Source organism: Mytilus trossulus, chromosome 5 (genome assembly GCF_036588685.1).
Source record: "Mytilus trossulus isolate FHL-02 chromosome 5, PNRI_Mtr1.1.1.hap1, whole genome shotgun sequence".
Lineage (NCBI taxonomy): Eukaryota > Metazoa > Mollusca > Bivalvia > Mytilida > Mytilidae > Mytilus > Mytilus trossulus.
Window position 1 is genome coordinate 74,210,266 of NC_086377.1, and position 27,732 is coordinate 74,237,997.

The window sequence follows — 27,732 nt, forward strand, 5'->3', positions numbered from 1 at the left end:
AAGTATTCTAAAAAATCAATACGAGTTGGCCCCAGGTGACTTTTAAAATGTAGATATCATTGAAAAAGCTCAAAATTATCTCCCTTTGGTGCAAAAATGCCATTTTTTGGCATTAGAATTTACATATCTTTTTTAACTTATCAGTGACCTTTATTTTTTATTGTTATTTTCGAAAAAGCTGTACAAAAACTAAATAATTGTAAAATTTTAGCCATTTCTGTAATTAAGTTCTTTTTAATTTCTATATTATCGCTTTTTCTCCTATTAGTTCAACAGAAAAAAACGACATTAGCAAAAATGTATACTTTTTTCGAAGGCAGATTGTGATCGTAAATGAACGGTGACCCCATTTTTTTATTTCATTTTTCTATTAGGTATAAGATAAAGTTAATTTATAGAAAAATATAGCGAAATCTTATATTAAATAAAAAAATTGATTAAGACCCGCGAGCCCCCTTAATAATAATATAATATGACTTTATTTGACATGTTTGATCACTCAGACACAATACATACGTGTAAAACAAGGAATACTATATTTACATTTCTCTAACTATATGGAAATTTATCCCTTTCGGAACCCATTGTATAAAAAAATGTAATCAAAGTGTGGTTGCTGGTGATCTAAAAGATCATTGGATGATTTTAAGGGTCATGACCTTTTTAGCTAACTGAATGAATCAAAATATGATAACAGGTGTTGATGAAATTGACAACTTCATGCAATGTGAAAGGCACTCGAAGGGGATTTTCGGTTAACAAAAAAAGAAAATGTCTTTTTAATCATTAGAGAAACAGATTTTTACATAGTTACTCGTGGATTATCGGATTTATCCAATCTCGATAGTTAAATTATCAATTTTAAAGTCCTCGCCGAGTTGGCTTGGACTTTAAAATTGATAATTTAACTATCTCGATTGGATAAATCCGATAATCCACTGGTATCAATGTAAGAATCTATATATAAACAAACAATACAAAACAATGGTGGGTATAACAAGAGAAACAAATATTACTTGCGTTAATATGAGAACCGATAAAACAAAAATGTACTGTGTGCATGAAATGTTAATTCATGGACTGACAAACTACACTATATCGTATGCTATGTTCTTTTTAAACAGGTTTATATAAACGTGCTCAGTTTTCGTTCTAGCAAAGCAAAACCTTCAAAATCCCAACGTGATAAATCCTTCTCATCAAAACTTATATGTTTTGTCTTTTGTTTAAATATTTTAAGAAATCAGTATGTTAACATTTTTATAGTAAAATTATTTTCTGGTTTAACACTCATTTAAAAGAATCAGAATGTCTATGGGAAATCATTTTTTTTAAATGTCTAAATGACTAAGCTGTGCAGCTATTAATATAAGTTGAACAAAAATAGTTTTTTAAGTAATAACAAAAATCTATTAACACAATTTATGCCAGAACAAGTTCAAAACTATACTTCCCAAAATACAGTGTAGTCTGTCAATAAGTGTTACACTGATTTTTTCCTAATGATAACACCAGTGTAGTCTCTCAAGAAGTGTAACACTGATTTATTCCTAATGATAACACCAGTGTAGTCTCTCAAGAAGTGTAACACTGATTTATTCCTAATGATAACACCAGTGTAGTCTGTCAAGAAGTGTAACACTGATTTATTCCTAATGATAACACCAGTGTAGTCTGTCAAGAAGTGTTACACTGATTTTTTCCTAATGATAACACCAGTGTAGTCTGTCAATAAGTGTAACACTGATTTATTACTAATGATAACACCAGTGTAGTCTGTCAAGAAGTGTTACACTGATTTTTTCCTAATGATAACACCAGTGTAGTCTGTCAATAAGTGTAACACTGATTTTTTCCTATTGATAACACCAGTGTAGTCTGTCAATAAGTGTAACACTGATTTTTTCCTAATGATAACACCAGTGTAGTTAGTGTTCATCAGCTCTTTTTTTCAATAAATTCACACAACAAAAATACTTAAGAAATTTGCAGGAAGCTTTATCACAATATATCATGATGTATTTCTATTGTTATTTTGACTGATTTGAAAATTAAGCCTTTTTTTTTAGTGTTTTGGTCATGCTGTAACTTCCAAAACGAGTTTGCATCTAAGTTTGAGTCTAATTTAACTGATCATGTTTGTGTATACAAAACACTTGTCTGGCGTACAAAAAGTGACATCTGGTATCTTGTATGATTGTTGACTGCAATGTTTATGTCTTACAATGTACTTCACATCAATGCTGCAAAATGCAATTTCAAAAATTTTAAATAATCTCCTTGCTGTTATAAATGAAAACTCTCCCAAACAAAAAAAATTGAGGAACAAATCATGGTAACAAATGAAAAACAAATCATATGATTTCTTTGTGATTTGAAAGTGATAAAATTTCACATGCAAATGAGCTAACAAATCACAATAACAAATCACGGACAAATTGCTTACAAATCATTAGCAAATTAGAGTAACAAATGATAAACAAATTGTATGATTTCTTTGTGATTTGAAAGTGATAAAATTTCACATGCAAATGAGCTAACGAATCATAATAACACAACACGAACAAATTGCTTACAAATCATAAGCAAATCATAAACAAATTGTTTTGATATCATTTACAAATCAGAAGCAAATTGTTCTCAAATCGTTAAGAAATTGTTATCAAATCTTTAACAAATCAGAAGTAAATCATATTCCTATCTCTAGCAAATCACAAGCAAATCGTAAATAAATTGGCATCAATCATCAATTTACAGATTATGTAATTAACATCCAGATCAAAAATAAGTTCTGCCCCTGAAACCCCCAAACTCTGAAGCTCATGTGTCTTCATTTTACCTTTAACAGCTACTCCACTAATTGTAAAAAGGAGTACTATCTTTGGTTGTGTTAAGGGACAAATTGTTCTTTGAATAGTTTCTCTTACTTTTACCCGAATTTGACTAAAACGAAATTTGAAAAAGAAATAGGCAACCACGTGTACTTAGTAGAATAATGTCGAATAGGTGATGGGTCTTAGTCTTGGTCCAAATCTGCTACATTGCAATATACTAGCTATATATATAGTACATGAATATACATGGCTTTGTCCATTTTAACCCGGGACCTAGTCAGTAAACAACAATTAAAACATTAAACGTTGCCAGTGAATTTGATCTGCTGGTTCAGGAAGCTAGTCTTGAAATGTTTTGATCGTTTACACATCTTTATTTTAAAAATTAATACTAACAGCACTAGACTATCATGATTATAACGAGATACTGAAATGCACAGTTTCTGAATTTTAAAGGTTAACATTTTAATAATAAGTATTAGTTAAATAAGTGAAATTATAAATATAAAGATTCCTTACCACCGTCATCTTTAATAGACTGAATACAACTCCTCATATTGCAACCTTCTTTGTTCAGTTGATATAGAACATTATTTGAAATTTGAATTTGACCTCAACCGGAAGTCAGAGAGATAGATAAACAAAGAAAACTGGAATACATTAACATTTAATTCATTGTAGCAAATCATCAATGAATCACACCAAGATAGCTAAGAAAGTTAACAAATCATTTTTAAATCATTTCATATGATATTTAAAGTTAACAAATCATAACGAAATCACACAGTTCTAGCTAACAAAGTTAACAAATCTCTTTCAAATCATTTCATACGATATTCTAAGTAAACAAATCATTAAGAAATCACACAAAAACAGAAACAAATGGCTTACAAATCATACAATAAAAGAAATCACATAGAAATCAGATTTAGGGAATTTGGAAAATTCTGATTTGTCTATGATTTGTTTAATGAATCGCAAGCAAATGGTACTAACAAATCGCAGAATCACGATTTGAAAGAGATTTGAATACGATTTGAAGGCAATTTGTTCATTTATTTTTCTGTTTGGGCTGTTTGCAGTATTGGTTTGTAAATAACATGCATATTACCTGCCGGGGTTGGCGTCATGTGCTGCCCTGGAAAACACATCACATCACGGACCTGTTCATGCAAATTTTTGCTCCCATCAAATACTACAAGAAATAATGCCCGGAATGTCATGAAGGTCTGATGTGTTGTTAGATAAACATATTGTCCACCAAAATCCCAGAAGATAAGACGTCCAACTTTCATTTTATACTTCCCACTTTTGAGAACCTTTTCCATTTTCTTTCTTATTTCTTCTTTAGTCATTCTTGTTCTCATTTTCTTTTCCATCTGTTTAACCGTGGAGGATTTCTGAGGTGGTAGAGATTGTGCTGCTGCAGACTGTTCTGAGGGCAAAGAGGAAAGTGTAGCTTTGGCATAACCAGTTGGGCTTGTATCTGAAGCTTTGTTGGTAAGTTCACTCTCCTCCTCTTCTTCCAGAGAGGTCATTAAAACCTTATGGTACACAACATCCAGGGCATTGTAAGAGTCTGAAATTATATTTAATACATTAGGCAAATCAAATCCAAATCAGCTGCAGGCTGTCAAAACCAAGTGAAGAATGTAAGAAAAATCAGAATTAAAATAAGAATCATATCTTATCAGGTGTAACATTCATATAATGCTATTAACACATTTTACCAAGTATGGACACATTATTCAAGCTGGATTTGGCTCTAAATTTGGATTGTGATTAAATAGTTGACACAGCATAGGTTTCTGACACAGAATGAATGTGGTCTAATGAACTTTCAAATTGTTTTTTTGCCTTTGAGCAATTCACTATGCTGTTGAATATAATCCTCTCAAAAAAAATGTTTACAAAAATTTTCTTTTTATTTATGAAATCTGAAATGAGAAAAATTTCCCCCCCCCCCCCATTTTTTTTCACATCCCCCTTTCCCTTATTCCAAAACTGATCTCAATTCAAATTTCTAATGGAGTTTGCAACAATAACTACTCATTTAAATACATCATAAAATATCAAAATGTAAAAAAGTGCTTGCAATTATGAATGGTAAAGATTGCTTTAATTTATTAGTTGATACTAAAAGTGACTATTCATTGTATATTGTATAAAACAATGATTTAAGTTGATACAACTACTATTCTGGACAAAGAATGATAACTTCAATTTTCAAAGAATATTTCATAAAAAACTGTGCAATTGAAAATTTGTTGCTATTGCAGATATTGGGCAATTAGATATTTTTTGCTGTTGTGCAATACTGTGCAATTTAAGATTTCTTGCTATTGCACAATACTGTGCTATTGAAGATTTCTTGCTATTGCGCAATACTGTGCAATGAACATTTCTTGCTATTGCACAATACTGTGCAATTGAAAATTTCTTGCTATTGCGCAATACTGTACCTTTTAAAAATCTCTTGCTATTGCACAATACTTAATATAATAATTTTGGATCCCGGTTTGAACCAACTTGAAAACTGGGCCCATAATCAAAAATTTAAGTACATGTTTAGATTCAGCATATCAAAGACCCCAAGAATTCATTTTTTGTTAAAATCAAGCTTAGTTTAATTTTGAACCCTTTGGACCTTAATGTAGACCAATTTGAAAATAGGACCAAAAATTAAGAATCTGAATACACAGTTAGATTTGGCATTTCAAAGAACCCGAATAATTCATTTTTTGATGAAATCAAACAAAGTTTAACTTTGGACCCTTTTGGCCCCTAATTTGCTCCCAAAATCAATCCAAACCTTCCTTTTGTGATCATAAACCTTGTGTTAAAATTTCTTAGATTTCTATTTACTTATACTAAAGTCATTGTGAGAAAACCTAGATAAATGCTTATTTGGGCATTTTTTGGCCCCTAATTTGTAAACTGTTGGGACCAAAACACCAAAAATCAATCCCAACCTTTCTTTTATCATAGTCATCAACCTTGTGTTTAAATTTCATAAATTTCTAATTACTTTTACTAAAGTTAGAGTGCGAAAACCAAATGTCTTCGGACGACGACGACTACGGACAACAACGACACCAACATGATACCAATATACTGATATACGACCAAAACATTTCATTTTTTGCGGACATATAAAAACTTAACATCCTTCTAATGAGATTAGTAATGATGTTAAAATTTTCATACACAAATAAGATTTGATATTGAATTAATATGGTGCGTGAATAGAAGGCACAAAAAAATGCCTACAATGTGAAACTAATCTAAATCAGTGCTATAACATCTCTGCTGATAGCGCAGTCCATGCAATAGTTTCTTTAAATGTGGTCAGATGTTTGTACTTATGCCCTTTCTCACCTTGATCAACAAGAATCCACTCTTTTGTAAGAATATCTAGGCCACAGCGACCTTCTACCAGAGAAATCCCATCTGTCGGGTGTCGACCATCAGGTATAATTTCTCCAGCTAACAGCTTAACAAGAGTCGACTTCCCAACAGAAAATTGGCCAGTTACCATGCATCTCATATCAAAAGATTCATAGCTGCCCTTCCCTAATAAACGATTTAACATGGCAGACTGTTGCCCTTTTCCGATGGAATCTAAAAAAAAAAAAAAAATTGGAAAGTTTTGATTAGTTCATGTTGTGAAAAAAAAAATGTATCCATACAAACACTCATCATGCTCATAGATAATTTCTCCTCATTTGTTGGTTAATATGTTGATATGTCATCTTTTCGATATGTCAATGTGTTAAATATGTCACAATGTCTTTATGTCTATGTGTTGATGTATTAGCCTGTTTATGTATTGAATTATTGGTGTAATGATGTAGAAGTCTGTTAATGTGTTAAGTTGTTAGTGTTTTAATATGTTAATGTGTTGAAATTTCAGTGTGTCAATATGTCTGTGTCGATGTATGAGTCTGCATGATAATGTGTTAAAATGTCAGTTTGTCGATATCTCTGTGCGGATGAATTTATCTGTTAATGTGTTAATTTATAAGTGTGTTGATATGTCTACATGTTGATGTACAAGTCTGTTAATTTGTTGATCTGTTAGTGTGCCAATATGTCAAGGTGTATGTATGAGTCTGAAATTTTAGTTAATATGTCAGTGTGTCAATATGTTTATGTGTCGATGTATGAGTGTTAATGTATTGATATATCAGTGTGTTAATGCATTGATGTTTGAATCTGTTAATGTGTTAATCTGTCAGTGTGTTTATATGGCAATGCATTGATTTTTAAGTCTCTCAAGGTATCAATATGTCATTGTGTTGATGTATGAGTCTAGTTCTATGTAGATCTGTCAGTGTTTTGATGTATGAGTGTTAATGGGTTGATTTGTCAGTGTGTCAATGTATCAATGTGTAGATGTTTTAGTATGTTAATGTGTTGATATGTTGATGTTTTGATATGTCATGTGTAGATTTATGAATCTGTAATAGTGTTCATCTGTCAGTGTGTCAATATGCAAATGAGTTGCTGTGTGAGTCTGTTAATGTGTCGTAATGTCAACTTGTGGATGTTAGAGACTGTTAATGTGCTGATTTGACAGTGTGTCAATGTGTTAATGTATGAGTTGTTCAATATGTGTGTGGTTCAATATGTCAAGAGTGTCTATATGTCTATGTATTGATGTATGATCCTGTCAATGAGTCAATATGTGGACGTGTGAATATTTTAGTCTGTTAATGTGTTGATTTGTCAGTGTGTCAATGTATGAGTCTGTTAATGTGTTCATCTGTCAATGTGTTTATGTTTGAGTCTGGTAAGATGTTGATATTCAGTGTGTCAATATGTCAATGTGTTGATGTTTGAGTCAGGGAATGTGTTAATATGTCAGTGTGTCATTATGTCAATGTGCTGATGTTTGAGTCAGGGAATGTGTTGATATGTCAGTGTGTCAATATGTCAATGTGTTGATATGTCAGTGTGTCAATATGTCAATGTGTTGATATGTCAGTGTGTCAATATGTCAATGTGTTGATGTTTGAGTCTGGTAATATCTTGATATGTCAGTGTGTCAATATCCAATGTGCTGATGCATGAGTCTATCAATGTGTTGATCTATTAGCGTGATGATGTATGTGTGCCAAAGTGTTGATCTGTCAATGTTTCAATATGTCAATGTGTTGATGTATGAATCTGGTTATATGCTGATATGTAAGTGTGTCAATATGTCAATGTGTTGATGTATGAGCCTGTCAATGTGTTGATCTATCAGCATGATGACAAATGTGTGTTAATGTGTTGATTTTTCAGTGTGTTGATATGTCAAATTGTTGAAGTGGGAGTCTGGTAATATGTTGATGTACGAGTCTTTTAATATGTTGATCTGTCAGTGTGAATCTTTCAATGTGTTAAGTTGGTCAATGTGTCAATATGTATATGTGCTGATGTATGGGTCTGTTTATTTGTTGATTTGTCAGTGTGTCAATATGTCAACTTGTTAATGTTTGATTGTGTGTATATGTTGATTTGTCAGTGTGTCAAAATATCAATGTGTTGATGTACCAGTCTGTTAATATGTTGATCTGTCAGTGTATCAATATGTCAGTGTGTTGATGTGTTAAATCTGTTAGTGTGTCAATATGTATATCTGTTGATGTGTGAGTCTGTTAATGTGTTGATCTGTCAATGTGTTGATATATCAAATGTTGATGTATGAGTCACTTGATGTGTTGATCTGTCAGTGTGTCAATATGTTTATGTGTCGATGTATGAGTGTTAATGTATTGATATATCAGTGTATTAATGTTTGATGTTTGAATCTGTTAATGTGTTAATCTGTCAGTGTGTTTATATGGCAATGCATTGATTTTTAAGTCTCTCAAGGTATCAATGTCATTGTGTTGATGTATGAGTCTTGTTATATGTAGATCTGTCAGTGTTTTGATGCATGAGTGTTAATGGGTTGATTTGTCAGTGTGTCGGTGTATCAATGTGTAGATGTTTTAGTATGTTAATGTGTTGATATGTTGATGTGTGAGTCTGTTAATGTGTTGATCTGTCAATGTGTTGATATATCAAATGTTGATGTATAAGTCAGTGGATGTGTTGATCTGTCAGTGTTTCAATATGTCAATGAGTCGATATATGAGTCTGTTATTTTTTCTAATCTGTCAGTGTGCCAATATGGTAATGTGTTGATGTATGCATCTGTTTAAGTGTTGATTTGTCAGTGTATCGATATGACAATGTGTTGATGTATGAATATGTTTATGTATTGATTTGTCAGTGTAGCAATATGCCAATTGATGAGTCTGTTTCGTGTTGATCTGTCAGTTTGTCGATATGTCAATGTGCTGATGTATGAATCTGTAAAAGTGTTAATCTATCAGTGTGTCAATATAGCAATGTGCAGACCTCGACAATAACGCTTGTCCAATTGTCCGGTACCAGAGGGAAAAAAGGTTGGACAAGTAAAAGCTGTATCAAGCTTGTCCGTTGGGACAAGTACAATTATTCTGCAGAAAATAAACTTCATCCAACTTTAATGAACAAAGTATAATTATAAACAACAAACAAACAAAACAAATATTAATTTGACATGTTTCTGTCACATGGTTTCTGTATTCTGTCTATTCAAATGCAAAACCTTTTTCTTCGACTTGCAATCGATAATTTTTAACTGGTTCTTTGTCAGGTACTTTTTAACAGGTCAAAAGTATACTAATCTCGGAAACCAGTCTTATTGATCCGAATCAATGCTGCGCTTTATAGATAAGGTAACTTTATAGTACAGTTTGTCACCTGGACAGGTTTAGCTCGAAGTTTAAGACAGTTTGGCACCGTAGGACACATATTTAGTAGACATGATTGATAGACATTTTGGCAAGACAGGAGACAATTTGGGACCAAGACAAATCAGTATCTCATTTTCTTACCTTATTATGTTCTTTTTTAATAAATACCATATGAGTTTTCTCATTGGCAATCAGACCTCATCTTCTTTTTATTGATTGCATTTGAATAAAACTTTTTTCAACTAAAAAAAAATTCCAATGAGCAATGATGAGTGTACAGGCCTATCAGATGGTGCCTAATGTTTAGATTCTGATGAGACTGGCATTGGTGAAAACTAGAACCTAAGTCCTGTGACATGACTAGATTCAGTTGTACTTGACTCATATTTTTGAAAAGTATTGAAAAGAAATTCATCAAATTCTATTCTATTATTTAAATTCGTTTTGTTCCTTTAATCAACTTAAAATGTAAAAAGGTTATTTTGGGTTAAAAAATTTTGACAAGTAACAATTTCATTCGGACAAGTAAGTTTTGGTATGTACTTGTCCTACTGGACAAGTTGAAAAAAAGTTATTGTAGAGGCCTGATGTGTCGATGCATATATGAGTCTGTTATTGTGTTGATCTGTCTATGTGTGGATACCTCAATGTGTCAGTATATGAGTCTGTTTAAGTGTTGATATGTCAATGTGTCAATATGTCAATGTGTAGATCTCTCAAGGCGTTGATGTGTAAATAGCTTTAGAACTGTCAATGTAGAAATATGTCAATGTGTTAATTTGTCAACTGGTCAATGTGTCCATATGTCTTTGTGTCAATGTTTGAATTTGATCCTCTTTTGATACCTCAATGTTGAGATGATGATCTGATAATTACCTTCAACTACTGGTGCTGCAGGTTCCTGTAAATGGGTGTCAGGAGTTACTTCTTGGCTGATAATTACCTTCAACTTCTGGTGCTGCAGGTTCCTGTAAATGGGTGTCAGGAGTTACTTCTTGGCTGATAATTACCTTCAACTACTGGTGCTGCAGGTTCCTGTAAATGGGTGTCAGGAGTTACTTCTTGGCTGATAATTACCTTCAACTACTGGTGCTGCAGGTTCCTGTAAATGGGTGTCAGGAGTTACTTCTTGGCTGATAATTACCTTCAACTACTGGTGCTGCAGGTTCCTGTAAATGGGTGTCAGGAGTTACTTCTTGGCTGATAATTACCTTCAACTTCTGGTGCTGCAGGTTCCTGTAAATGGGTGTCAGGAGTTACTTCTTGGCTGATAATTACCTTCAACTACTGGTGCTGCAGGTTCCTGTAAATGGGTGTCAGGAGTTACTTCTTGGCTGATAATTACCTTCAACTACTGGTGCTGCAGGTTCCTGTAAATGGGTGTCAGGAGTTACTTCTTGGCTGATAATTACCTTCAACTACTGGTGCTGCAGGTTCCTGTAAATGGGTGTCAGGAGTTACTTCTTGGCTGATAATTACCTTCAACTACTGGTGCTGCAGGTTCCTGTAAATGGGTGTCAGGAGTTACTTCTTGGGATGTGTTTGACATGACAGTCTACAAAAGAAAAATATGCTATAAACTATCATGCCCTATGTGAAAACTTGTCAAATAGTTTAATACCCCTACAGAAAAAAAAAGTTGAGGGCTAGTTGAGGGCTATGTGGAGGACAGTTGAGGGCTAGCTGTTTTAAGCAAAATAGTTGAGGGCTAGGTGTTGAGCAGCTTTCTTTGGTTACATCTTCTGACATCAGACTCGAACTTCTCTTGAACTGAATTTTAATGCGTATTGTTATGCGTTTACCTTTCTGCATTGGCTAGAGGTATAGGGTGAGGGTTGAGATCTCACAAACATGTTTAACCCCGCCGCATTTTTGCACCTGTCCCGAGTCAGGAGCCTCTGGCCTTTGTTAGTCTTGTATTATTTTAACTTTTAGTTTCTTATATACAATTTGGAGTTTAGTATGGTGTTCATTATCACTGAACTAGTATATATTTGTTTAGGGGCCAGCTGAAGGACGCCTTCAGGTGCGTGAATTTCTCGTTGCATTGAGGACCTGATGGTGACCTTCTGCTGTTGTCTGCTCTATGGTTGGGTTGTTGTCTCTTTGATACATTCCCCATTTCCATTCTCAATTTTATAGCTCAACTCAAACTTTGCCAAGCACTGTATGTTTGATAGATGTCGCTCAACTGGCCCTCAACTGAACCTGGCCAATAAGTTGATCTTTGGTTTTCATATAGTTGAGCAAAAGTTGAGCATTTAGACTTTGATTTTTTTTGTAGTTGAATAAAAGTTGAGCAATTGATCTTTGGTTTAACTTTTCATGTAGTTGAGCAAAAGTTGAGCAAAAGTTGAGCAATTAGAAATATGAGCTGGTGATATAAATGTTATGTGCCCATCTGTTTTCAATTTATCTCTGTGTACATGTGTAAAGTACAAGAAGACAGGAAATTTTATTGTAAATGTACACAGAGTTTGAGGCAAAATTAAGGGAAGCACATGTTTTTATACATTTTTCTACAGGTATTTACTTAACTATAACTCATAACATAAAAATAAAAAAACAAACAGAATTTTTTTATTATAAGATATATCAAATATTCAAGATTTTGGTACTTAATAGTTATTATTAGGGGCAAATGTTAAAGGGGTCACACTGTCACAATACCCTAAAAAAACCTCAAACAAAGTTAAAATTTGAACTGGGCTTGAGCATACACATGGCAAGCAAAGATGTCTTCTAGCTATCATAAATAAAATAAGAATTTTACAATGGATGTTTACTAATAACTGTAAAGACATTGAATAGTGCAGTGTATTCTTCTGATGGCATGACTTTTGGATTAAGGAAGATTGATGTTTTAACAAATATTTATGGAAACATCTTTTGGTAAGTACATTGCATTAGAATTTCCACCATTTTGAATAAGTGTGTATACACATTTAGTTCAAAATAGTGATATTTAAAGTGTCTTCTTAACTTTTTACAGTGAAGAAAAAATTTAGACAACATATTTATGCATTAATTTATATATTATCAAGTGTGTAAGACAGGAGACATATTTATTGTATTATTAAGAGAATTTGTTTTATAAAGTTTTACTAATATACTAATAATAATATTCTAATACATGTATAATGAATATGGTATAAAACTATAGACATCTGGGGTAAGACTGCCAATAAGACATCTATCCAAAAATGACAGATATATATATATATATATATATATAAATCTTTTTTTTCTTGTTGAACATGTTGAACAACTCTTTCTGTGTTGAGAATTTCAATATATATCTTAATACTTCTCCTTGCATAAAAATTAATATGGCAGCAGGATTAACTAGATTGTATTTACTAGATAACTTTTAACTAGAGTCTCTAAAGAGCCTGTGTCGCTCACCTCGGTCTATGTGCATATTCAACAACGGACACTCTCCAACATTGTAGACAAGAATAGAATTCACGACAAAAATCAGTTTAGATGATCTTGTATTGCTTATCATTTAGCCTGTTTAGTTTCTCTCTAACTTCTTTAGTTTTTCCTCAAAACACAAAAGAAGATAAACAAAATTCTAATTTAAGGGCAATCACTCCTGTAAAGAGTCAGTCTACTTAACTATATCGGCAAAATTTAAATTGTAAGTAGATCTTGACTTGCTGATCATTTTGTGATTTAAAGTGTATCTTTATCTATTATAATTTTCTATCATTTATGACAAAACGCAAAAAAAGGTGAAAATCATCTTTTAAGGGCAATAACTCCAAAAAGGAGTCATCTGACCATTTCCTCCATATTGTCTTCATTGTAGATTTTGCTTTGCTGATCGTTTTTGTCTAGCTAATTTTCTATCTGTCTAATATAGTTTTAAGATAGAAGGCAAACAAGAATGTGTCCAAAGTACACGGATGCCCCACTTGCAATATCATTTTCCATGTTCCATGGACTGTAAAAATTGGGTAATAATCTAATTTGGCATTAAAATTAGAAAGATTATACTATAGGGAACATATGTACTAAGTTTCAAGTTGATTGGACTTCAATTTCATCAAAAACTACCTTGACCAAAAACTTTAACCTGAAACTCCCTCTTTCATTTTCTATGTTCAGTGGACCGTGAAATTGGGTCAAAAGACTAACTTGGCTTTAAAATTAGAATGATCATATCATAAGCAACAAGTGTACTAAGTTTCAAGTTGATTGGACTTCAGCTTCATCAAAAACTACGTTGACCAAAAACCTTAACCTGAAACTCCCCCATTCATTTTCTATGTTCAGTGGACCGTAAAATTGGGGTGAAAGTCTAATTTGGCCTTAAAATAAGAAAGATCCTATCATAAGCAACAAGTGTACTAAGTTTCAAGTTGATTGGACTTCAGCTTCATCAAAAACTACCTTGACCAAAAACTTTAACATGAATCTCCCCCTTTCATTTTGTATGTTCAGTGGACCGTGAAATTGGGGTCAAAAGTCTATTTTGGCTTTAAAATTAGTAAGATCATATCATAAGCAACAAGTGTACTAAGTTTCAAGTTGATTGGACTTCAGCTTCATCAAAAACTACCTTGACCAAAAACTTTAACCTGAACAGACGCACAGAAGAACAGACCAAAACACTAAAACTTAACATTGACCAATGAACCATGAAAATGAGGTCAAGGACAAATAACACCTGCCAGTCAGACGTGTACACCTTACAATCATTAATCCATCCACCAAGTATTGTTGACTTAACATTGATCAATGAACCATGAAAATGAGGTCAAGGTCAGATGTACCCCTTACAATCATTCTATACACCATACATAGCTGACCTACTGCTTATAGTATCCGAGAAATGGACCTAATCACATAACTTTAACCTTGATCACTGATCCATGAAATGAGGTGGAGGTCAGGTGACCCCTATCTGACGGACATGTAGACGTTGCAAGGAACCCATATACCAAATATAGTTATCCTTTTACTCATAAGTGAGAAATTCACATAACAAAAAAATCAATTTTTTTTCACGCAGTCGCTGAACCATGAACATGAGGACAAGGACAATGGACATATGACAGAGGGAAACTTCCTAACATAAGGTATCTGCATACAAAGTATGAAGCATCCAGGTCTTCTACCTTCTGAAATATAAAGTTTTATACAAATAGTTTACGCCGCCAACGGATAATAATACCCATGTCTCACTCTACGACTTTCGTCACAGGCGAGACAAAAATGGAACATATATCCGGAGTCAAGAGTCAGTAATATGAAAATAGTCTATTTACAACAGAACCTTTTTACAAAATACTCAATAACTCAAAATAAAATTTTGAGTCATCACCAAAAAGTATACAGATCTTTAGATAAATATAACAAAGAGGTGTGTAAAGTTTTACACATTAATCATAAATTAATTTTGAGATACGGTGCAACATGTAAAAAAAAACTCCCCCTTTTTTACAAAATACTATGAAATTTTGAATCATCACCAAAAAGTGATAAACAGATATTAAGATTAATGTAACTAAGACATGTAAGACGTGTGTAAAGTTTTAAGCAATAATCAAGCAATAATCAAGAATCGTTTTTGAGATACGGTGCTACATGTGAAAAAGAATCACACCACTGTTTTAGTTACAAAGTGCCATAACTCATAAAGTTTAAATCTTATTTTCACCAAAAAGTATACAGATCATTTGACCATTATAAGAAACAACTACCGTCTTTTGGTATGTATAACGCGCACATGTATACCCTAGGTCACTTTCTTGTAAGAGGGGTGCGTGTTATACACGACTACAAACAATTTCTTAGTCTTTTTTTCAGGTCCAAACTCCGACAAAGAAATTTCCAAGTGAAGTGAAGAGTACGGAATATTTTTGCTAAAACTTAGATTGTTTTTATGTTTTACATGTTATAATTGTAATATGTATCGTATTGTTCTTGATTTGTCATGTTTTATTCAAATAAAATACATTCTATATCTTTATTGATACGTTTATTGTGTAAATTTGTCCATCTGTTTCGCAATCCGGAAATTTGCCAAGTCTTAATAAAGACACAATAAAGCTTTTGCTGTGGATTAAATTAGCCTGTGTTCCTTGTTGTCATAACTTACTGTTTTGTATGTGTTCATCATAGAGAGTTGAAGAAAAGTGTATGAAAATTGAATAAACCACGCTTGTTTTGAAAATATAAACCGCCATTTTTTCTAATGTATTATTCAGGTGATCGCAAGTCATGTGGGTCAGTCATGTGACTTAATACAAAGTATTGTAAAGTGATGATTTACTCTATGAAAAGTTTATTTTTATAAATACGTTTTTACTTTGTAACTTTTAAACTTTTAAACAACTGTTTAAAAACTGTTCAAGAAATAATGATTGAAAACATGATAATCCCATAATTGTCACCTGAACGAATTTAATTAGGAACAAGGTCAACCTGTCACTGAATTGTTTTGACATCGATTAGACCTGTTGATTGAGGTGTGATAATCCGGATTAACAGCTAGAATCATCAAACAAAAAATGAAAACAATGAGATTTTAATAATTTATTACAGCACTAATGACATTAATTATAATTATTAGACTGATTCGTAATTATTAAATTGTTTGAATCAGAACAATAATTTGGACATTTAATCTTGTCCTTGATACTCAAACCATTTATTAAATTTGGATTAAAATATTTATCTCAATCTAATAAAATTCTTATTCATTTGTTAGAATACTTTTAATTTCATATAAATTAAGTATTCCGTACGGAATTCTCCGACATTGGCAGGGGTTAAGAAATTTTGTAATAGCTCACTAGCCCACGGCTAATTGGTAGCCTGATGTTGCTAGAATGCCTCGCAAATTCAGAGTTTGCTGCAATATCAATGAATTATATAAAGTCAACAATTGTTATCCATTTTACAGTAGATTTGTGCAAATTGGATACCCAAAACTTGGCAAAAAATATCCAATTACTTGCATTAGCAGATATATTCAATTAATTGATATTTGAATATTCACTGAATATTCTGTAATAATGAGTTGCCCAAATCCCGACATGATACAAGTCTTCATCACTGCTTTACATGGGTATATAAAGGATTGGAGGGTTTTTACCAGATACATTATCGCGTGTTTTAAAGAATTATCAGCTGCTTAATTATGATATGCTCATTTTTGTTATCAGTTTATAAAATTATAACCACAAATAGTTATGTCAATTGCTTTGGTCTTTTAACAGTTTTATAAACGAAGTACAGTAATGTCCATATTTACATTTAACACAGGTGAGCTAATTGTGGGCTAAAAAAGATTACAACCTGAGCACGGTCTTTTAACTGAACTGAAATTGTATTTGTTTAAAAAAATATTCCTTTAAAAATCGAATTGATTTGAATATCAATGAAGATTATCATGATTGATGAACATTTATTGCATCAAATTTAACCTGATGCTTTTTGTTATCTATTTATCATGAGTTTCTTTGTCTTATATATTCTCCTATTTATTTGTATTGTAGTCCTGTTATATTATGTTGTCATTTCAATGTTATATTTAACATTGCCATTAAAGTGCGAGGTTTGGCATGCCACAAAACCAGGTACCTTTTAAAAGGTCCTGTACCAAGTTAGGGAAATGGCCATTGTTATATTATTGTTCGTTTCTATGTTTGTTAACATTTTAACGTTGCGTCGTTTGTTTTCTCGTATTTTTGAGTGTAAATTCATATTGCGATAAAACGTGTCATGGTACTTGTCTATCCCAAATTCATTTATTTTGTTTTGATGTTATATTTGTAATTCTCGTGGGATTTTGGTCTGATACTTGGTCCGTTTCTGTCTGTGTTTCATTTCAGTGTTGTGTAGTTGTTCTCTTATATTTAATGCTTTTCCCTCGGTTTTATTTTGTTTCCCCGATTTCGTTATTTGTCCATGGATTTAGGAGTTTTGTCTTTTTTTAAGCTTTTCGAGACTGTTAATGTTGATCATGGTTCTGGAGGCGTCTTTACAGTATGTAAACAATAACAAAATGGCGTCCATAACATGTGCATATGTTTCAAAAGTTATATCTGACAAAAGTCAGGTTTCTGCTGTCAAAAAGGATTCACATTTATATTGTTATAAATTATTCAGAAGGAGGTTGCATATTAAGCCTGAACTGATGTACTGATACATCGATTTTGAAAGTTCGGGATCCATTCAGAGTTATTTTTTCTATTTTAAAACTTGTACAAAATAAGTAAACATTCTGATGACGTAGTCGAATCTGATAGAAAGATAGAAAAGTGATGAGGGGAGTTTTCCCTTGCTTTTTTAGAAACGCCAAGAATTTTTTGTCACTAGTCCGTCGGGCATATTGGGTTACAAATTTGGTTGCCCGAGGCCTAAATGTTGTAGTCCCGGGCATCGGGCTAGTGGATTTTTTAACCCCTGATTGGTGTCCATTTAAAAAACTTCCTGTTTACCGAAAACTTCCTGTTTGCCGATTATGGAGCTGTAACTTTTCCGAAAATGTCTAGGAGTATTGTACGAACAAGAAACTTTTTTTCTCTCGTTTCTTGGACCAGAAAGGGGGTGCGCACAATACATCTATGCGCTATACATACCAAAAGACGGTATATTAAGTTTCATGAAATTTAAATAAGGTGTTCTCAAGTTATGGTGCGACATGTTTACGCCGGACAGACACCGGTCATTTGTATCCCATAATATGTCCCGTCAAAATGTTAACTTGCATATAAAACTAGAGGCTCTCAAGAGCCTGTGTCGCTCACCTTGGTCTATGTGCATATTACACAATGGACACAGATAAATTCATGACAAAATTGTGTTTTGGTGATCATGATGTGTTTGTAGATCTAACTTTACTGGACATTCTTCTTGCTACAATTATCTCTATCTATAATGAACTTGGCCCCGTAATTACAGTGGAAAATATATTCTAAAAATTACAAAAAATTATGAAAATTGTTAAAAAATGACTATAAAGGGCAATAACTCCTTAAGGGGTAAACTGAAATTTTGGTCATGTTGACTTATTTGTAGATCTTACTTTGCCGAACATAATTGCTGTTTACAGTTTTTCTCTAGCTATTATAATATTCAAGATAATAACCAAAAACTACAAAATGTCCTTAAAATTACTAATTCTGGGGCAACAACCCAACAACAGGTTTTCTGTTTTGTCTGAAAATTTCAGGGCAGATAGATCTTGACCTAATATATTATTTTACCTCAAGTCAGATTTGCTCTAAATGCTTTGGTTTAAGAGTAATAAGCCAAAATCTACATTTTACCCCTATGTTCTATGGCTGTCATCTTGGTTGGTTGGCAGGGTCACGCCACACATTTTTGTTAACTAGATACCACAAAGATGATTGTGGCCAAGTTTGGTTAAATTTGGCCTAGTAGTCTCAGAGGAGAAAAGTTTTGTAAAAAAATACTAAAATTTACGAAAAATGATTAAAAATTTACTATAAAGGGCAATAACTCCTAAAGAGGTAAACTGACCATTTCGGTCATGTTGACTTATTTGTAAATCTTACTCTGTTGAAAATTATTGCGGTTTACAGTTTATCTCTATCTATAATAATATTCAAGATAACAACCAAAAACAGTAAAATTTCCTTAAAATTACCAATTTAGGGGCAGCAACCCAACAATGGGTTGTCCGATTCATCTGAAAATTTCAGGGCAGATAGATCTAACCTGATAAACAATTTTACCCACGTCAGATTTGCTCTAAATGCTTTGGTTTTTGAGTTATAAGCCAAAAACTGCATTTTGCCCCTATGTTCTATTTTTAGCCATGGCGGCCATCTTGGTTGGTTTGGCAGGTCACCGGACACAATTTTTAAGCTAGATACCCCAATGATGATTGTGGCCAAATTTGGTGAAATTTAGCCCATTAATTTCAGAGGAGAAGATTTTTGTAAAAGTTAACGACGCCGGATGACGCCGGACGCCAAGTGATGGGAAAAGCTCACTTGGCCCTGTGGGCCAGCTGAGCTAAAAATAAGAGACATCCAACAGATGAGAACACAGATTTTAAACATTTGTCTTTCACATATGCCAACATGTATATCAGGCAACAAGCTTGGAATTGTCAAAAAAAGAGGGACGAAAGATACCAAAGGGACAGTCAAACTCATAAATCTAACTTACATTGTTAACTGACAAAAATTACTACAATGACATTGAAAACTACAGGCAAATGTTTAATTGTAATTTCTTTGTACCAAGTCTGTTTTGTCTCTCATAATCTGTATATATCTTTTAAAGTAAGACTATTTACCTTAAGGAAGTCTATCACTTCTTTCTTCTTCTCTTCAGAACCATACCCTGATATTGCCAGATCATAAGGAGTCTCACCCTGAAATACAATCAAATAATCTTTCATTAATTATACACATATATATCCTTTATTTCAAAAACTATAAAACATTAAATAATAGGTAACTGTTGAATAAATTTTACCTATACAACATGTACAATGTAAAACGATAAATAATAGGTAATTGTTGCATTAATGTTACCTGTATAATTCAAAACGATGAATAATAGGTAAATTATTGCACTAATGTTACCTTTATAACATGTATAATGCAATAAAGTAATAGGTAACTGTTGCATCAATTTTATTTATACAATGCAGAATAGTCTTATTTATACTTGACATAAAGAACAGTGAACCTAAACCAACAACAAATATGAAGTAACATTATAAAGAAATCAATGAATAGTATTTGAGATTTTACTGTTAAAGAAATTATTGCAGTATGTAAAATATCACATTAAAACCAAAAAAAATACGAGAAATCAATCTATCTTTATGATAATTCAACAATCTGTCTGGAAACTACAATTAATTTTGTCTGTGTCATTAACTTGTAATCAGTAACAACAGAGTGTAAGGGATTTTACTAACTCTACATATTTGGAACATATGAAAAATCTCATATTACTGGTACAACTGTTATATTAAAATACATTCTGCAAAATACAGCTGGGATTGTTTCTTTACTCACGTGATTTTTGTTTGATTCACATTGACAATGACAGTAATATTATTCTAGTAAGTGCTTTATTTACAACTATGACACATGAGTAAAAAGTTTACATATGTTACTGTGGAGTGTTATTATTCGTGATTTTTGTTCGATTCACATTGACAATGAGAGTATTATTATTCTACTACTAGCTTTATGACAACCACTATGACACATGAGTAAAAGGCTGGCACATGTTACTGCAGAGTATCATTTTTCGTGCTTTGTGTTCGATTCACATGAATAATAATATCATTATTCTATAATGTGCTTCATTGAAAACCACTATGACACACAAGTAAAAGGCTAACATATTATGTTACTGTGGAGTGTCACTTTTCTTGTTTGTGCTCTTTTCAATATAATATTAATGACACATGAAGAAAACTGTAATATATGTCATTTTTCTTGTTTGTGCTGTATCTGCATTATAAAAGGCTGAAATATGTGGGCAACACTGTTTTTGTTTTATACTTTTTATATATATTGGCTAATTGATTAATTAGTGAATGCTTGGTATCAAGTGTGTTGGTAAAGTATAAGATTGTAGTTGTGTTGGTAGTGTATGATGTGTTGCTGGAGTAGGATTAGATCATAGCTTTGTTAGTAGTGTATAATTGGTGTAAGGTATGTTGGTTGAATGTGATTAGATAGGAGTTATGATGGTAAGGTTTGATTGGATGGTTGATGTGTTGGTAGTGTATTTTTGGAGTTAGATGTGTAATTGGATTGATGTAGGGTGTGTTGGTACAGTATGATGAGATGGTAGTTGTGTCAGTAGTATATGATTGATGTAGGGTGTGTTGGTACAGTATGATGAGATGGTAGTTGTGTCAGTAGTATATGATTGATGTAGGGTGTGTTGGTGGAGTATGATGGGATGGTAGTTGTGTCAGTAGTTTAGGATTGGTGTAGGGTGTGTTGGTGGAGTATGAGGAGATGGTCGTTGTGTCAGTAGTGTAGGATTGGTGTAGGGTGTGTTGGTGGAGTATGATGAGATGTTAGTTGTGTCAGTAGTTTAGGAATGATGTAGGGTGTGTTGGTGGAGTATGATGAGATGGTAGTTGTGTCAGTAGTATATGATTGATGTTAGGTGTGTTGGTAGAGTATGATGAGATGGTTGTTGTGTCAGTAGTTTAGGATTGATGTAGGGTGTATTTGGTAGAGTATGATGAGATGGTAGTTGTGTCAGTAGTTTAGGATTGATGTAGGGTGTGTTGGTGGAGTATGATGACATGGTTGATGTGCTGGTAGTGTATTATTGGTGTTAGATGTGTAATTGGAGTATAATTAGATGGTTGATGTGCTGGTAGGGTTTTATTGGACTTAGATGTGTAATTGGAGTATAATTAGATGTTTTGATGAGCTGGTAGTGTATTATTGGAGTTAGTTATCAAAGGTACCAGGATTATAATTTACTACATCATATGCTACTGACACACCTACCACCAATCCTACACTACTGATACAATTACATGTGTAATTGGAGTATAATTAGATGGTTGATGAGCTGGTAGTGTATTATTGGTGTCAGAAGTGTAGGATTGGTGGAGTATGATGAGATGGTAGTTGAATCAGTAATGTATGATTGGTGTTAGGTGTGTTGGTGGAGTATGATGAGATGGTAGTTGTGTCAGTAATGTACGATTGGTGTTAGGTGTGTTGGTGGAGTATGATGAGATGGTAGTTGTGCCAGTAGTGTATGATTGGTGTTAGGTGTGTTGGTGGAATATGATGAGATGGTAGTTGTGTCAGTAGTGTATGATTGGTGTTAGGTGTGTAGGTGGAGTATGATGAGATGGTAGTTGTGTCAGTAGTGTATGATTGGTGTTAGGTGATGTATGATGAGATGGTAGTTGTGTCAGTAGTGTATGATTGGTGTTAGGTGTGTAGGTGGAGTATGATGAGATGGTAGTTGTGTCAGTAGTGTATGATTGGTGTTAGGTGTGTAGGTGGAGTATGATGAGATGGTAGTTGTGTCAGTAGTGTAGGATTGGTGTTAGGTGTGTTGGTGGAGTATGATGAGATGGTAGTTGTGTCAGTAGTGTATGATTGGTGTTAGGTGTGTAGGTGGAGTATGATGAGATGGTAGTTGTGTCAGTAGTGTATGATTGGTGTTAGGTGATGTATGATGAGATGGTAGTTGTGTCAGTAGTGTATGATTGGTGTTAGGTGTGTTGGTGGAGTATGATGACATGGTAGTTGTGTCAGTAGTGTATGATTGGTGTAAGTGTGTTGGTGGAGTATGATGAGATGGTAGTTATATCAGTAGTGTAGGATTGGTGTTAGGTGTGTTGGTGATGTATGATGAGATGGCAATTGTGTCAGTACTGAGGGATTGGTGTGAGGTGTGTTGGTGATGTATGATGAGATGTGTAGGTTGGTAGTGTATGGTTGGTGTAAGGTGTGTTGGTAGAATGTGATTAGATGGTAGTTGTGTCAGTAGTGTATGATTGGTGTTAGGTGTGTAGGTGGAGTATGATGAGATGGTAGTTGTGTCAGTAGTGTATGATTGGTGTTAGGTGATGTATGATGAGATGGTAGTTGTGTCAGTAGTGTATGATTGGTGTTAGGTGTGTAGGTGGAGTATGATGAGATGGTAGTTGTGTCAGTAGTGTAGGATTGGTGTTAGGTGTGTTGGTGGAGTATGATGAGATGGTAGTTGTGTCAGTAATGTATGATTGGTGTTAGGTGATGTATGATGAGATGGTAGTTGTGTCAGTAGTGTAGGATTGGTGTTAGGTGTGTTGGTGGAGTATGATGAGATGGTAGTTGTGTCAGTAATGTATGATTGGTGTTAGGTGATGTATGATGAGATGGTAGTTGTGTCAGTAGTGTAGGGTTGGTGTTAGGTGTGTTGGTGGAGTATGATGAGATGGTAGTTGTGTCAGTAATGTATGATTGGTGTTAGGTGTGTTGGTAGAGTATGATGAGATGGTAGTTGTGTCAGTAATGTAGGATTGGTGTTAGGTGTGTTGGTGATGTATGATGAGATGGCAATTGTGTCAGTACTGAGGGATTGGTGTGAGGTGTGTTGGTGATGTATGATGAGATGGTAGTTGTGTCAGTAGTGTATGATTGGTGTTAAGTGTGTTGGCAGATTATGATGAGATGGTTGTTGTGTCAGTAGTATATGATTGATATAGGGTGTGTTTGTAGAGTATGATGAGATGGTTGTTGTGTCAGTATTTAGGATTGGTGTAGGGTGTGTTGGTAGAGTTTGATGAGATTGAAGTTGTGTCAGTATTTAGGATTGGTGTAAGGTTAGTGGTAGAAGTGTAATTGAACTATGATTAGATGGTTGATGTGCTGGTAGTGTATTTTTTTAGTTAGATGTGTAATTGGAGTATGATTAGATGGTTGATGTGTTGGTAGTGTATAATTGGTGTTAGATGTGTAATTAAATTGATGTAGGGTGTGTTGGTACAGTATGATGAGATTGTAGTTGTGTCAGTAGTATATGATTGATGTAGGGTGTGTTGGAAGAGTTTGATGAGATGGTAGTTGTGTCAGTAGTTTAGGATTGATGTAGGGTGTGTGTAGGGATGATTCCAGGTGTTTTCAAATCGGTCCCTTGAACATCAAATTGGGAATTTTTATCCCAATTGGGAATTTTTTATGCATAAAATCTATGACGAAATAATATCATTTTGCTGTAAAAATGGAAAATGTTGTAATACATGAATACTATTGCACATGATGCACTATCATCTTTACTTAACTTTGGTAAACGAGGCCTATTAGAAAAAATATTGAATAATAATTTCAATATACATAGTATGTCCTTATTATCTACAAAATTTCATGAAATTCTGTTGTGTGTTTTCAGAGGAGTTGCGATGACAAACTGTTGCAGAAGTACATTGAAGCAAATAAGTTCAAAGGGGCATAACTTCTATAGAAAAAAAATTGAACCGATATTTCCTGTCGATATGTCCTTATTATCTGAAAAGGTTTCGTGAAATTCTGTTGTGTGGTTTGAGAGGAGTTGCGATGACAAACTGTTGCAGTAGTACATTAAAGTAAATAAGTTCAAAGGGGTGTAACTCCTAGAAAAAAAATTGAATAGCAATTTCTAGTCGATATGCACAACTACATAGTGTGTCCTTATTATCTGAAAAGGTTTTGTGAAATTCTGTTTTGTGGTTTGAGAGGAGTTGCGATGACAAACTGTTGCAGAAGTACATTATAGTAAATAAGTTTAAAGGGTCGTAACTCCTAGAAAAAAATTGAATCACAATTTCCCGTCGATATGCACAACTACATAGTATGTCCTTATTATCTGAAAAGGTTTCGTGAAATTCTGTTGTGTGGTTTGAGAGGAGTTGCGATGACATACTGTTGCAGTAGTACATTAAAGCAAATAAGTTCAAAGGGTCGTAACTCCTAGAAAAAAATTGAATCACAATTTCCCGTCGATATGCACAACTACATAGTATGTCCTTATTATCTGAAAAGGTTTCGTGAAATTCTGTTGTGTGGTTTGAGAGGAGTTGCGATGACAAACTGTTGCAGTAGTACATTAAAGTAAATAAGTTCAAAGGGGTGCAACTCCTAGAAAAAAAAATTGAATCGCAATTTCCCGTCGATATGCACAACTACATAGTATGTCCTTATTATCTGAAAAGGTTTCGTGAAATTCTGTTGTGTGGTTTGAGAGGAGTTGTGATGACAAACTGTTGCAGTAGTACATTAAAGTAAATAAGTTCAAAGGCGTGTAACTCCTAGAAAAAAAATCGAATCGCAATTTCCCGTCGATATGCACAACTACATAGTATGTCCTTATTATCTGAAAAGGTTTCGTGAAATTCTGTTGTGTGGTTTGAGAGGAGTTGCGTTTACAAACTGTTGCAGTAGTACATTAAAGTAAATAAGTTCAAAGGGGCGTAACTCCTAGAAAAAAAATTGAATCGCAATTTCCAGTCGATATGCACAACTACATAGTATGTCCTTATTATCTGAAAAGGTTTCGTAAAATTCTGTTGTGTGGTTTGAGAGGAGTTGCGATGACAAACTGTTGCAGTAGTACATTAAAGTAAATAAGTTCAAAGGGGCGTAACTCCTAGAAAAAAAATTGAATCACAATTCCCGTCGATATGCACAATTACATTGTATGTCCTTATTATCTGAAAAGGTTTCGTGAAATTCTGTTTTGTGGTTTGAGAGGAGTTGTGATGACAAACTGTTGCAGTAGTACATTAAAGTAAATTAGTTCAAAGGGGTGTAACTCCTAGAAAAAAAATTGAATCGCAATTTCCTGTCGATATGCACAACTACATAGTATGTCCTTATTATCTGAAAAGGTTTCGTGAAATTCTGTTGTGTGGTTTGAGAGGAGTTGTGATGACAAGAAACAGGACTGACGGACGGACGGACTGACAGACGGACGGACGGATGGACGGGTCAAAAACATTATACCCTCCGCAACTTCGTTGCATGGGGTATAAATATAGTTGACCTATTGTATATACATTGTGTAGTATTAGAAAAAAGACCAAAACTCAAAAACTTAACTTTTCGTTCATTTTTTTATATAAATAAGGCAGTTAGTTTTCTCGTTTGAATTGTTTTACATTGTCTTATCGGGGCCTTTTATAGCTGACTATTCAGTATGGGCTTTGCTCATTGTTGAAGGCCGTGTCATTTTGGTCTGTTGTGGACAGTTGTTTCATTGGCAATCATACCACATCTTCTTTTTTATATTTGACCATTCAACCATGAAAATGTGGTCAAGGTCAATTGACACCTGCCAGCTAGACATGTACACTTTATAATCATTCCATACACCAAATATAGTAGACCTATTACATACAGTATAAGAAAAACAGACCAAAACACAAACACTTAACTATAACCACTGAACCATGAAAATGAGGTCAAGGTCAGATGACACCTGCCAGTTGGACATGTACACCTTACAGTCCTTCCAATAGTATCTGAGATATGGACTTGTCCACCTGCTGAATGTTCACTGATCCATGAAATGAGGTCGAGGTCAAGTGAAAACTGTCTGACGGGCATGAGGACCTTGCAAGGTACGCACATAACAAATATAGTTATACTATTACTTATAAAAGAGAATTTAAATTACAAAATAAGTTTTTTTCAAGTAGTCACTGAATCATGAAAATGAGGTCAAGGACATTGGAAATGTGACTGGCTGAAACTTCGTAAAATGAGGCATCCATATACAAAGTATGAAGCATCCAGGTCTACCACCTTCTAAAATATAAAGCTTTTAAGAAGTTAGCTAACGCCGCAGCCACTGCTTGATCACTATTCCTATGCCGAGCTTTCTGAGATTAAAGTCAAAAGCTCGACAAAAACAATCAGTTTTAAGGGGGCTCGCGGGTCTGAATCATTTGTTTAATTTTTTAAAAAATGTGGTCACCATTCATTTACGCTCACAATCTGCCTTCGAAAGAAGCATACATTTTTCTTAATGTCCTTTTTTCTGTTGACCTAATAGGGGAAATAGTTGTAATATCGAAATAAAAAAAGAACTAAATTACAGAAATCGCTTAAATTTTACAGTTAATTAGTTTATGTACAGCTTTTTCGAAAAAAAATAAAAAATATAGGTCACCGATGAGTTAAAAAAGATATTTCAAATTTAATGCCAAAAATGGCATTTTTGCACAAAAAAGAGATGATTTTGAGCTTTTCCAATGATATCTACATTTTAAAAGTCACCCAAGGCCAACACCAATTGATTTATTGGAATGATTCTTGTACCATAATGATAAAGTAATAACTACTTAAGGTAATAAATAAAATTTGTAATGAAAAATTATTGTTTAATTTTTTTGAAAATCTTATACCCGTGAGCCTCCTTAAGAAAACTGTGTTCATTCATTAAGTGTATTAATAAAAAGGTTAGTCCCTCCATGTAAAAGTAACGCATAGATTGATTTCTTCATATTTAGTTTAACCTGTTTATTATACAGGTATTTCATCATAAACTTAAAAGTTGTACTTTATTATATTTTATCTGCAGCTGTTTACTCTCAACTATTGTATTTGTATTTATATTGTAATTGTACTTTCTCTGTTGACTTGTATTTAGTTTTTAGAGAATAAAATATCTAT

General features: G+C 33.5%; 1 protein-coding gene across 1 annotated transcript in view; it reads right to left on the minus strand.

Annotated features, from left to right (window-relative positions):
• LOC134718295 (uncharacterized) overlaps positions 1-10,553 on the minus strand; it is a 29,880-nt gene extending 19,327 nt beyond the window's left edge. Inside the window, exons 1-3 of the mRNA XM_063580790.1 lie at positions 10,481-10,553; positions 6,213-6,455; positions 3,946-4,413 (exon numbers count right to left, since the gene is read on the minus strand). Of these exons, the coding sequence (XP_063436860.1) occupies positions 3,946-4,413; positions 6,213-6,426 (682 nt within the window). The 5' untranslated portion in view covers positions 6,427-6,455; positions 10,481-10,553. The remainder of the gene's footprint in view (positions 1-3,945; positions 4,414-6,212; positions 6,456-10,480) is intronic.
• Between the last annotated feature and the right edge of the window lie 17,179 nt (positions 10,554-27,732).